Below are 13,795 nucleotides of genomic sequence, written 5' to 3' on the forward strand. Positions count from 1 at the left end.
GCCCCCCCTCAACCCCCTCCTATTAATCACCTGACATGTCCATCCTCGTGACGATCTGCATTCCTGTGGCTAGTTATTCATTAACACATCTAAGATCCTGAGGGGGCTTGATAGGGTAGACAACTGGAGGATGTTTCCTCTTCTGGGGGTGACTAAACTCAGGGACACGGCCTAAAAACAAGAGGTCTCCCTTTTGAGATGGAGATGAGGAGAAATCGTTTCTACCAGAGGGTCTTTGGAGGGAGACTGTGTCTTGGCGGCCATCGGGGGACGCTACGTAAGCGTACTGCGGGTTGGCGTGGAGTAGCTGTACCCTCTCAACCAACGGGTCTGCCTTGTGGAGTCGCACGTGTTTACGGAGGAGAACGGGTCCTGGAGCTGCCAGCCATGTTGGGAGTGAAACCCCGGAGGTGGACTTCCTAGGGAAGGCAAAGAGACGTTCATGGGGGGTTTCGTTAGTCGCGGTGCACAGGAGCGACCGAATGGAGTGAAGTGCGTCGGGGACGACCTCCTGCCAGCGGGAAGCCGGGAGATTCCTGGACCGTGGGGCCAGCTGGACGGCCCTCCAGACTGCCCCATTCTTCCGATCCACCTGCCCGTTTCCCCGGGGGTTGTGGCTGGTCATCCTGGTCGAGGCAATGCCCCTGCTGAGCAGGTACTGGCACAGCTCATCGCTCATAAATGAGGATCCCCGGTCGCTGTGGACGTAGGCGGGGAAACCGAACAGAGCGAAGATGGTGTTGAGGGCTTTGATGACGGTGGCAGACCTCGTATCAGGACATGGGATGGCAAAGGGGAATCAGGAATATTCGTCGGCCACACTGAGGAAGTACGTGTTTTGGTCGGTGGAGGGGAGGGGCTCTTTGAAGTCCACGCTGAGGCGTTCAAAGGGGCGGGAGGCCTTCACCAGGCGCACACGGTCTGGCCGGTAGAAGTGAGGTTTACACTCCGTGCAGACCTGGCAGTCTCTGGTGATAGACCTGACTTCCTCAATGGAGTAGGGCAGGTTGCGGGCCTTAATGAAATGGTAAAAACGGGTGACTCCTGGGTGGCAGAGATTGTCGTGCAGGGTCCTGAGTCGGTCCCCTTATGCGCTGGCACATGTACCTTGGGATAGGGCATAGGGGGGCTCGTTGAGCTTACTGGGGGCGATACAAAATCTCGTAATTGTAGGTGGAGAGCTTGATCCTCCACTTCAAGATTTTATCGTTTTTGATCTTACCCCGCTGTATGTTATTGAACATGAAGGCAACCGACCGTTGGTCAGTGAGGAGAGTGAATCTCCTGCCGGCCAGGTAATGCCTCCAATATCGCACAGCTTCAGCGATCGCTTGGGCCTCCTTTTTGACGGAGGAGTGCCGAATTTCAGAGGCATGGAGGGTGCGGGAAAAGAATGCCACGGGCCTGCCTGCCTGGTTGAGGGTGGCGGCCAGAGCAACGTCTGATGCATCGCTCTCAACTTGGAATGGTAACGTCTCGTCGACCGCGTACATCGCGGCCTTGGCGATGTCGGCCTTGATACTGTCGAAGGCCTGGTGAGCCTCGGCCGTCAGTGGGAAAACGGTGGATTGAATCAGTGGGCGGGCCATGTCCGCATAGTTTGGGACCCACTGGGTGTAATACGAAAAGAACCCTAGGCATTGTCTGAGGGCCTTGGGGCAGTGGGGGAGGGGGAGTTCCATGAGGGGGCGCATGCGATTGAGGCCGGGCCCTCGAACTCCGTTCTGGACCACATTGGCGAGGATGGCTAAGCGGGTTGTGCTGAACACACACTTCTCCTTGTTGAAAGTGAGGTTGAGGAGAGTGGCGGTGTGGAGAAATTTTGAAATGTTAGCGTTGTGGTCCTGCTGGTCGTGGCCGCAGATGGTGATGTTGTCCAGGTACGGGAAAGTGGCCAGCAGTCCACACCGGTCAACCATTCGGTCCATCTCCCGTTGGAAGACCGAGACCCCGTTTGTGACGCCGAAGGGAACCCTAAGGAAATGGTAAAGGCGGGCGTCTGCTTTGAACGCAGTGTATGGGCGGTCCGCCTTACAGATGGGAAGCTGGTGGTAGGCAGATTTCAGGTCCACTGTTGAGAAACATCCTCCCCACGTCCACTCTATCTAGGCCTCGCAGTATCCTGTAAGTTTCAATAAGATACCCCCTCATCCTTCTAAATTCCAACAAGTACAGACCCAGAGTCCTCAACCGTTCCTCATACGACAAGTTCTTCATTCCAGGGGTCATTCTTGCAAACCTCCCCTGGACCCTTTCCAAGGCCCCAGCACATCCTTCCTTAGATACGGGGCCCAAAACTGCTCACAATACTCCAAATGAGGTCTGACCAGAGCCTTATACAGCCTCAGAAGTACATCCCTGGTCCTGTATTCTAGCCATCTCGACATGAAGGCGAACATTGCATTTGCCTTCCTAGCTGCCGACTGAACCTGCACGTTAACCACGGAGGGATAAAGCCTGGCCGTTAATCAACTCCTTAATGGTTAAGAGTCAGGAGAGGGGCCCGAGTCACCTGAAAGATCTCTCACGTGGCCTCCTAGTGGCCAACGGCGGAACAGCGTTGACCGAGGCCGAAGGAGTTTCAGTGAGGCGAATGGTGTTTGGAATCAGCAGTCGTTCCGGGAGACAGGTGCAGACACAGAAGGCTGGGAAATTCTATACACAACTCATCCACTCTGCCCACCAAACACTGTCAACCCAGCAGAGTGCAGCCCGGACAACAAAAGAAAGTATCATTCTTAAACTCGGGGTGGGTGGGGGAGAAATGCTCATGTTCTCTACTCGTCTGTGAAAGGGTTAGGGCTCAACAATGCTCCATCAGCCACTACTGTTCTCGACTGGCTGCTTCGCACTCGTTTCAAATGTTGCAAAGTTGCATAGTTTTTTTTCTCATTAATCTCTGTCCTCCCCAATTCCTCTGTCTTCCATTTGGTGTCTGTCTGCTCACACTCGCTCCATCAGCCTCCCTCCCTTCATCGTGGTTATTTTGGATGATGGCTTGAGAAGGGTTTGCAGGAGGGAGAGAATGTAGTCCGGCTGAGAGCTCCACCTGCTGGCGCAGTTGGCCATTGCACCAGTCATGAGCCCGCACACCCAGGAGAGGTGCTCGCTTCAATCCCCAGAGCGTCAGGGTCTGGATGAAAACCGACATGTAACTCTCCAGCTGCACAGCCAGGTTTTCGGACCACATTTCCTGGCCCTTCGAGGGGGCGAATCAAGTGGCTGGGAACCCCTTTCATAAGATTGAGGGGACGGGAAACGAGATCCAGCCGGTAAGAGTCTCGTTTCCCGACTCTCGCGGGATTTTGAGCCCATGTCGCCGTTTAGGCTGATGGCCAACGCAGGCTCAAAAGTGCCCCCATCAGGTTAAAAAGAAAACAAACTTCGATGCAATGCCTGCCTACAGCATGCGCAAGCAAAATAACCACTTAGGTGAGAGAACTGAACAAATTTCAGCATAACATGGACAACAAGGAGAAGATTTTAAAAATTAATTCTTTGTTCGCAAGATATGAGGGCCTTTATCGCCCATCCCTAAGTACCCTTGAGAAGGTGGTGGTGAGCTTCCTTCTTGAGCCGCTGCAATCTATGTGGTGTAGGTACACCCACAGTGCTGTTAGAGAGGGAGTTCCAGGATGTTGCCCCAGCAACAGTGAAGGAGCGGCGATATATTTCCAAGTCAGGGTGGTGAGTGACCTGGAGGGGAACCTCCAGGTGGCGGGGTTCCCAGATATCTGCTGCTCTTGTCCTTCTAGATGGTAGTGGTCATGAGTTTGGAAGGTGCTGTGTAAGGAACCTTGGTGAGTTACTGCAGTGCATCTTGTAGACGGTACACATGGCTGCCACTGTGCGTTGGTGGTGGAAGGAGTGAATGTTGAACGCGGTGAAGGGCTGCCAACCAAAGCGGGCTGCTTTGCTCTGGATGGTGGTGAGTTTCTTGAGTGTTGTTGGAGCTGCGCTCATCCAGGAAATTGGAGAGTATTCCATTACACTCCTGACTCGTGTCTTGTAGATGGTGGACAGGCTTTGGGAGTCGGGAGGTGAGTTACTCTCCGCAGAATGGTCAGCCTCTAACCAGCTCTTGCAACTGCTACGACCCCAGCTGACGATACTACCAGGCAAGATAGATCCCAAGATGGAACCTGGCCTGATAGATACTTTTTAAAAACAAATTTGGAGTACCCACTTATTTCTTTTGCAATTAAGGGGCAATTTAGCATGGCCAATCCACCTACCCTGCACATCTTTAGATTGTGGGGGTGAAACCCACCCACAGACGGGGAGAATGTGCAAACTCCACACGGACAGTGACCCAGGGTCAGGATCCAGCCCGGGTCCTCAGCACCGTAGGCAGAAGTGCTAACCACTGCGCCACCGTGCTGCCCTTGATAGATCCAAACTTTATTTTTTCTTTCGAGACATGGATGACTAGAGTCACAGAACTGCTGATTAACATTTAACAAAAGAATAAATCATTTATTAAACAAGAAAAGATTAACTATAATACAATATTCATTCACCCCAGTTATACCTTTACATATATATATAGATTTGTAAGGATAACAAAAAAAATCTACCTTATACTCTAATGTTCTCAGGAAGCACACAGTCCATGTAAACCAATAGGCAAACTGTGATCAGACACACCACTCTCTGAAACAAAGTGACTGGTACCACCCAAAATAGCTCTGTGGATTTCTCTGTGGAAAGACTGTGAGACAACGGGTCTCACCGAACTCAATGGCTTCCACACAAGTGTTTACAAAGTCGACTCTCGAAGACCACACTTTGGAACCCTGTCCCAAACAAAGCTTTTTCTCAATCTGTTCATCAAGAATCCGCCTCCAGGATTTCCACCTCACCTTTCGGTATTCCTCTGCCTGGGATTGCCACATCCATTCAAGTTCTCAGGTACTGAACCATGCCGACTGAACGCCACTTCTTCCCAGGTCAATGAATGTCAAACGATATCACCAAACCTTTGATTTATCGCCGATGTCTGGCTCCCCACCTAGCTGACTTTAAATTGGGTTCTTGCATCCTGTCTTTTTAATTAGAGCAATTTCTCTGATTTTTACTTGAATTCTCCTGAACAGGGCCTTGTTTGCCATCTTGTTCTTTGTCCCTTTAACTTAAATGTTTTGCTGAGATCCTTTTTGTCCTCACTCCCTGATTATTAGGGACTTCTTTTTGGTTTTGTTTTTTGGGAATTCTGCTCCCTGCAGCTCCCTTGTCCCACCCAGTTTCTCCTGACCCCAGCTGACAGCTAACTCAAAAGTTCCTTCTGTCCCACATTGACCCCTGGTTGCTAAGAAACAGCCTAGTTTTCCTTTGAAGCCTGTTTGCTTTCTCAACATAAATCCTCATTACAGCGCATGCATCAAAACCAAAGAGTTACCCTTTCAAATACAGAAACACAAAAGTAAACATATTTAAAGCCATACCCTATACTTACAGACACAAACACAGGAGGCAGGATTCTCCAATAATGGAGCTATGACCCAATGCCCGCAGAAAAATGCGCGCGAATCACTCTGGACTTACCTGGAGTAAGCCAGAGTGATTCTCCGATTTGCAGAGGGCTAGCAGGGCCCTGGAGTGCTCCTTGCAGAGCTCCGGTTGCCTATACAGGGTCCTGCACTTCTGGTCGGCGGTCTGCACAAGCGCACCGCAGCGGCCTGTGTTGGCCGCTCCGTGAGACTTGGCCGACCCACACCGCGGACCGGCACCAAGAAGATAGGCCCCCCCCCCCCCCAGATCGCAAGGGCCTGCGGATCGGTGGCCCCCGATCTGTAGCAAAGCCATCCTGGAGGCCCCGCCCACTCTGTGAATGATCCCACCGCCCCCCACCACGGCGGCCGCGGACTGAATTCGCAGCCGCCACTCCGAGTTCCCGCCGGGCAGAACCATGAGAGAACCACGCAGACGGGACACGTCCAACAGCACTCGGTGAATCACTGCGGGGGCCTCTTTCAATGGCCCCCGACCGCGCCGCGTCCGGAGAATCGCGGGAGCGGTGTCGGACCCAATCTCGGGTTTGACACCCATTCTCCGGCCCCGATCACGATGTCGGTGCGGAGCCTCAGAGAATCCCGCCAGGGTATTTAACGCTACCTCTGTTTCCTGATCAGTATTTACATAGCTGGCCCAGTTCAGTTTCTCTGTTGAAGAGATTCCCTCATTCTGTATTTGGCTGCCGTTTGACTGATTGTTCTGTTGCTCTATGAGTTAGAAGGTTGTTCAGGCAGATTCCACTGCAGAACTTTGAACACAAGTTCACATTTCATTGTACACATGGCTTCATTTTGTAAAGAGCTGGGGAGTTCTCTCCACTGTCCCGGCCAATAGTTATCCTTTCGTGAACATCACTCAAACAGATTACTGCTAATTGTGGGAGATTCCAGTCTGCAAACTGGCTGCTGCCCTTTCCTGCGTCACAAGGATGACTACGCTCCACACGTACGTCATTGGCTGTAAAGAACTTTGGGGTGTCCTCAGGTGGTGAATAGCACTTTATGGGCGGCACGGTAGCACAAGGTTGCTTCACAGCGCCAGGGTCCAGGGATCGATTCCCGGCTTGTGTCACAGTCTGTGTGGAAACTGCTCGTTCTCCCCGTGTCTGCGTGGGTTTCCTCCGAGTGTTCCGGTTTCCTCCCACAAGTCCCGGAAGACGTGCTTGTTAGGTGAATTGGACATCCTGAATTCCCCCTCTGTGTCCCCGAACAGGCACTGGAGTGGGGCGACTAGGGGCTTTTCACAGTAACTTCATTGCAGTGTTAATGTAAGCCTACTTGTGACACTAATAAAAATTATTATTATTAATGCAGATTCCTTATCTCTGGCTTTCATTTGGCCGATACAGGTACCGAGATGGCCGTGCCCTGTGAAGGGGCTCTGTGCACAGAGACCGACATCTTTCTGCAGACATGGAAACACACCCTGAGTGAAGTAAGATGCTTTCAAAATTCGCACGTTGCAACTACGTCGTGTGGGAACATTCGTGGTCCAATTAGGTGGAACTCCCCTGACTCAGAGCCCGGCTAGACAATGGTGTGAGCCTGGCAGACGGGTGTAGTCCCTATCCTTCGGTACTCTGACCCCAAAACTAACTCGTCAAAAACGAGCAGGCTACAGCGAGATTGGCAGGAAACTGGCAGGTTAAAGGAGGGTCTGAGAGAAATCTTTGTCAAACCCTGGTTCGGTCTCGATGCTGAGTGTGGTGTCCAATTCTGGGCGCCAGGCATCCGGATCGACGTGAAGGGTGTCAGAAAGAGTCCGGAAAGGATTTGTGAACATGGTTCCAAGGATGGGGAGGCTTCAGTTGAATGGATGAATTGGAGAAGCTGGAACTGTTCACTTCAGAGAGAGGGAAGACTGAGAGGAGACGTGTTCTGGACAGTGTAGATACAGCCAAATCGGTCCCCATTCATTTGATTTGATTTATTGTCACATGTACCAAAGTACAGTGAAAAGTATTTTTCTGCAGTCGAAGGAACGTACACAGTACGTACATAGCAGACAAAAGAAGAATCAACAGAGTACATTGACAAATCATAGAATTTACAATGCAGAAGGAGGCCACTCGGCCCATCGAGTCTGCACCGGCTCTTGGAAAGAGCACCCTACCCGAGGTCAACACCTCGAAGTTACTGTGAAAGGTCCCTAGACAAATGATACATCGACAAACAGTGATTGGTTACAGTGCGGAACAAGGCCAAACAAAGCAAATACATGAGCAAGAGCAGCATAGGGCGCCGTGAATAGTGTTCTTACAGGGAACTAATCAGTCTGAGGGGGAGTCATTGAGGAGTCTGGTAGCTGTGGGGAAGAAGCTGTTCCTATGTCTGGATGTGTGGGTCGTCAGGCTTCTATACTTCTGCCTGATGGAAGGGTCTGGAAGAAGCCAATGCCTGGGTGGGAGGGGTCTCTGATAATGCTGTCTGCCTTCCTGAGGCAGCGGGAGGTGTAGACAGAATCAATGTGAGGGTGATTGGCGACAAGGTCAAGAACCAGAGGATACAGACTTCAAATAAATGCCAAAAGAAACAATGGAGGCAAGAGAGAAAGCAAGTTCACGCTGTGAGTGATTAGCTTCTGTAATGCGCTGCCTGAGGACGTGGTGGAGGCAGATTCAATCATTTCTACAATTTCACACCGACCCAAATCCCATCCGCTCTCCCAGAAGCGGGTATTTTCTGAGTTATTTTCACCTACCTTTCCAAGCATGACTACCATGGGATTGAGTTAAAAATAATCATTGATTCACAAGGATGAAGTTACTGTGAAAAGCCCCTAGTTGCCAAATTCCTGCGCCTGTTGAGGGAGGCCGGAATGGGAATTGAACCCGCGCTGCCGGCCTTGTTCCGCATTACAAACCAGCTGTCTAGCCCACTGTGCTAAACCAGCCTTGAGTTACCGTCGGGGAGCAATTGGTTCTGTCAGAGCCCGACCTGTTTATTTCCTTTCTTCCCATTTTCTTTTGTTTTATTTGATCATTTTTGGCCTGTGGACCCATAATCGGAATGCGCCTTTAAGCAGAGGACCCAAGCGGATGCAGCCTGCTTGGCATGACAGTGTGTTCCCAGGTTTTGTATTTTGGAGAGGAGAGACCAGACTCGTCGGCGCCGAGTGAATCTTAGGAACCAGTTTTGGAGGAAGTTGGTTTGCTTGGTTGGCAATCAGTGGGCTGCCCAGGGACAGTGTTCTGCCTGACAACAGTCAGTGAATGGTTCCTGCACGATGGTTCTGGCATGATGGTTTCAGAGACGGCTCAGCAGAAGTGTTGAGGCCCTGGAAGTGAAAGGAACATCTTTCACTCTCTCTCTCTCTCTCTCTCGCTGAAAGAACTGCTTTATTGTTCTAAAACCAGTGCTGTAACCTGAAGTGATCCCGAATCTACAGAAAAAGTAGACAACCTTGCCAGACGACTCTAGACCTCGAAAGAAGAGATGCTGAGTTTTCACCCTCTCTCTGTTGCCAGTTTCCCGCCGACTCTTTGAGTCCGGAGAGAAGATCATTCAGGGCGGCGCGATAGCGCAGCGGTTAGCACTGTTGCTTCGCAGCTCCAGCGTCCCAGGTTCGATCCCCGGCTTGGGTCACTGTCTGTATTTGGGGACCCTTACACCGGGATGGGAGGAGATGGGAACGAGGGGCAGTTAACCGTTTTACCTGTTTTGGATTGTTCCAGATACGAGGCGCAGTGCTTGTTTCTGGACTCCTGCAAGTGTTCCTGGGGTTGACGGGATTGCAGGGTCTGACGTCGCGGCATTGTGGGCCCATGGTGCTGGCACCCATGCTCTCAATAATCGGCCTGTCCTGTTACAAGGAGGCGGCACATTTCAGCTCATCGCACTGGGGGGTTACCGCTCTGTAAGTACAATCAAACAAACCCATATGAAACAAATAACTATTTTCGATAGTATTGACTATTATTGTGTTGAATGTACAGCCCACGGTCCCTGTTTGCACTCCACGTGAACCTTCGCTTACCCCTCTTCATATCACCCTGTCACATGTTCTTCTATTCCTTTCTCCTGTCAGCCACCAGTCTTCATCTATCAGATGGTTGTCAAGCCAGTCCAGGGGAAAACAATGATTACGTCCTTGATTCAGATGTTCCCAGCCCAACTTGTGTAAGCTTTCAGGAAAAAAAATGTGCATACAGTTAATTCCTTCCTGGCCCAGTTCCCCTCGGTGCTTAGACGCTCATGTTGCCACAGAGCAGATCCCACAGGCAGGAAGAAGATTGTGGTCAGTTCACCTGCTCTTCCAGGTGTCCGGGTGAGGGGGGCTGGGGGGGGGGGGGGGTGCGGTTTAAAGCTGCAACTTGGGTGGCCATGCAGAATGGCCAGTTCAGTCATTGCCATTCGTCCTCCTGATTAAAGAATGAACTTGCATTTATATAGTGCCTTTCTCACCCTCAGGGACTTCCCAGTCTGCTTCAAAACTAACAAACAGTTTTTTTTCCAAAGTGCAGCCTGGTGGTCACAGTGTACACAGCAAGGTGGGCGGCACGGTAGCACAGAGGTTAGCACAGTTGCTTCACAGCTCCGGGGTCCCAGGTTCGATTCCCAGCTTGGGTCACTGTCTGTGCGGAGTCTGCACATCCTCCCCGTCTCTGCGTGGGTTTCCTCCGGGTGCTCCGGTTTCCTCCCACAATCCAAAGATGTGCGGGTTAGGTGGATTGGCCGTGATCAATTGCCCTTAAGTGTCCAAAAACCGTTAAGTGGGGGTTACTGGGCTACGGGGATAGGGTAGATACGTGGGGTCCAGTACGGTGCTGTTTGTAAGGGCTGGTGCAGACTCGATGGGCCAAATGGCCTCCTTCTGCACTGTAAATTCTGTGATTCTAATTCTATGATTCTAAGATCCCGTAAACTGCAATGAAACGTGACCAGTTTAACATTGGGCGTGATTTGGCCGAGGCGGTAATATCAACTAGAATGCTCTCCAACAATCATCCTGGGATCTTCTTTAAAAGGAACCCCGATCTTAGCTCGTTTGCTGCTGAAACCCTCTCTCTGCGTTCCGTACCTCCAGGCATGGGTACGGGTGCTGACCAGAGCTGCCTTCATAATGGGCTGTTCCCCCACCAGGTTCTGTCTACCCATCATCCTTGTGCTTGTTGGTCTGAAACTGGCTCCTGATGGTCCACCAGACGCAACCGACGCCGTCGGGAACTCGGCCGGTCGGGGGCGGAGCATCCGGGGGGGGGGCTCAGGCAATGTCCTGACGCCGTCGGTATGGCGTGCAGCGTACTCCAGGAGTACGAGACAGCCATTAGAAACCACCCCCCCCATTACAGATCACCTCACCAGCGTCCCCCATTATTCAGATCCGTACCAGAGAACTCCCCCCGCCCCCAATTCCCCAATTACAGAGACCCCCTTGCTGCCTGGAAGCTAGAGAGCAGTCCAGATGAAGGCAGTGAAAGAAAATCACTGCTTCAAAACTCACCAGTGCCTTACACCTGCTGGCTCAGGCAGAGGAAGCAACACCTGTCAATTCGTGGAAAGTGAAAACCACAGCAGCTGGGTCTAAACCTCCTGAGATCTTTGATCTGCTAGGCTTTCATTCACACTAATGGAATCCTGCTTGTACCAGGCTGTGATTGGCAGCTTACACACAGCCAGCTGTCTGGATTGTTCAATCTCATTTCCCTTCATGCTTGAATGGATCTCAAGTACCCAGCTGTGTAACTAACCACAATGTTTCTAAACATCCGGATGGTGATTGGCAGCTCTTGGACCACATCAATAGCAGTGAAGTGCTTTCTGCGGAGAAACAGAGCAAGTGAGAGCACTTAACTGCTTTGAAAATGAAAAAATGAAATGAAAATCGCTTATTGTCACAAGTAGGCTTCATATGAAGTTACTGTGAAAAGCCCGTACTCACCACATTCCAGCGCCTGTCCAGGGAGGCTGGTACAGGAATTGAACCCACGCTGCTGGCCTGCCTTTGTCTGCTTTAAAAGCCAGCTATTTAGCCCTGTGCTAAACCAGCCCCTTAGATGTGGTTTATTGTGGGGGGTCACTGAAATGTGGGGTCCCTGATCAGAATCTCTGTAAATGGGGTTTTTGGTGTGGGGTCTCTGGTGGGGGTCCCTGCAATGGGGGGCTCTCTTCTGAGGGGATCTCTGGTGGATCTCTGTAATGGGGGGGGTTTCCTGGTAAGGAACTCTCTTTTGGGGGGTCTCTGGTGGGGGGGGGGCAGGATTTGCATTGTGGAGGGGAGGGCGGCCGTCCGGTGGACTTTGGGAGCCAACTGCCTGAAAGAGTTACCCCTTTGACCACCGCAAGGTCCACCGCGTTGAAAATAGCTGCACCAATTCACGCCCAGGTGAATCCCGGCCCAGAGGACTGGAGAATCCCGTTGGCTCGGAGAATCTGATGCCCTGCCCGTTAATAGGCTGCATTGATCCACTCACATCCACCGCTGGCTCAGGGCGTGAACATCAGAACCACCGCCAGCGAGGGACCAGACCATCAAAGAACAAAGAAAAGTCCAGCACAGGAACAGGCCCTTCGGCCCTCCAAGCCTGCGCCGCCCATGATGCCTGTCTGAACTAAAATCTTCCACACTTCCGGGGTCCGTATCCCTCTATTCCAATCCTATTCATGTATTTGTCAAGATGCCCCTTAAATGTCATTATCGTCCCTGCTTCCACCACCTCCTCCGGCAGCGAGTTCCAGGCACCCACTACCCTCTGTGTAAAACACTTGCCTCGTACATCGCCTCTAAACCTTGCCCCTCGCACCTTAAATCTATGCCCCCTAGTAATTGACCCCTCTACCCTGGGAAAAAGCCTCTGACTATCCACTCTGTCTATGCCCCTCACATCAGGTCGCCCTCAACCTCCGTTGTTCCAGTGAGAATGTTCCAGAGGGAACGTCGTTTCTGGATTCTCCGACGCCTTGGCAACTCCGCTGCTGCCGGTGGGTAGTGGGGGATCCAGCCCAATGGTTCGAGCTGACGAGGGGTAGAAATCACCTTGGGCGAACGGCCGGAGAATCCATGTTTCCGACCAAATCGGGGGAGGCGGGCCCTTTCGCGATGCTCCACCCCCTCCAAAGCGATGTCGGAGCACGCTGCACGCCATACCGATGGCCTCAGGACATTGCCTGAGGCCCCCCCCCCCCCCCCCCCCCCCCCCCCCCGATGGTCCGCCCTCGATCGAGTTCCCGACGGCTCCGGTCGCTTGTGGCCACATCCGTCAGGAACCTGGCGTGACTGCCGCCAACTCAGTCCAGCGCCGATACTGTCGGGGGAGGGGCCATCCACAGGCAGGGGGCAGGGGGCAGAGGGCAGGGGGCAGGGGGCAGGGGGCAGGGGGCAGGGGGCAGGGTCAGGGGGCACTGTGGGGGGTGGTCCAGGGCGCGCAAGCCATCCGAAGGAGGGGGGACTATTTTGTGGCCGGCGCCGTGTAGCATTTAAAATCCAGCCCCGGGGTAACAATTGGACAGGATAGGGATTGGGAGATTACGCCCGCTCTTCCTCACAACACTGCAGTGGGATCTATTGCATCCACCTGTTGGACGCCTTGTTTGAACATCTCATCTGAAAGCTGGCACCCCCGGCAGGGTGGCACCCCCGGCTGTGCGGCACCCCCGGCAGTGCGGTACCCCCGGCAGTGTGGCACCCCCGGCAGTGCGGCATCCCCGGCAGTGAGGCACCCCCGGCTGTGTGGCAGCCCCGGCAGTGCGGTACCCCCGGCAGTGCGGCACCCCCGGCAGTGAGGCACCCCCGGCTGTGTGGCAGCCCCGGCAGTGTGGCAGCCCCGGCAGTGTGGCACCCCCGGCAGTGAGGCACCCCCGGCTGTGTGGCAGCCCCGGCAGTGTGGCAGCCCCGGCAGTGTGGCACCCCCGGCAGTGTGGCACCCCCGGCAGTGTGGCAGCCCCGGCTGTGTGGCAGCCCCGGCAGTGTGGCACCCCCGGCAGTGAGGCACCCCCGGCTGTGTGGCAGCCCCGGCAGTGCGGCATCCCCGGCAGTGTGGCACCCCCAGCAGAGCGGCACCCCCGGCAGTGTGTCACCCCCGGCAGAGCGGCACCCACGGCAGTGAGGCACCCCCGGCAGTGCGGAACCCCCGGCAGTGTGGCACCCCCGGCAGTGTGGCAGCCCCGGCTGTGCGGCACCCTCGGCAGTGTGGCACCCCCGGCAGTGCTGTACCCGCGGCAGTGAGGCACCCCTGGCAGTGTGGCACCCCCGGCAGTGTGGTACCCCCGGCAGTGCTGTACCCGCGGCAGTGAGGCACCCCCGGCAGTGAGGCACCCCCGGCAGTGCGGCACCCTCGGCAGTG

At 53.6% G+C, this 13,795-nt stretch overlaps 1 protein-coding gene across 1 annotated transcript in view; it reads left to right on the top strand.

Annotated features, from left to right (window-relative positions):
• The window catches only part of slc23a3 (solute carrier family 23 member 3), a 98,216-nt gene that overhangs the window by 25,356 nt on the left and 59,065 nt on the right, over positions 1-13,795 (top strand). Inside the window, exons 4-5 of the mRNA XM_038790411.1 lie at positions 6,863-6,948; positions 9,188-9,369. Coding sequence (XP_038646339.1) covers positions 6,863-6,948; positions 9,188-9,369 — 268 coding nt within the window. The remainder of the gene's footprint in view (positions 1-6,862; positions 6,949-9,187; positions 9,370-13,795) is intronic.

Source organism: Scyliorhinus canicula, chromosome 2 (assembly GCF_902713615.1).
Source record: "Scyliorhinus canicula chromosome 2, sScyCan1.1, whole genome shotgun sequence".
Classification (NCBI taxonomy): Eukaryota; Metazoa; Chordata; class Chondrichthyes; order Carcharhiniformes; family Scyliorhinidae; genus Scyliorhinus; species Scyliorhinus canicula.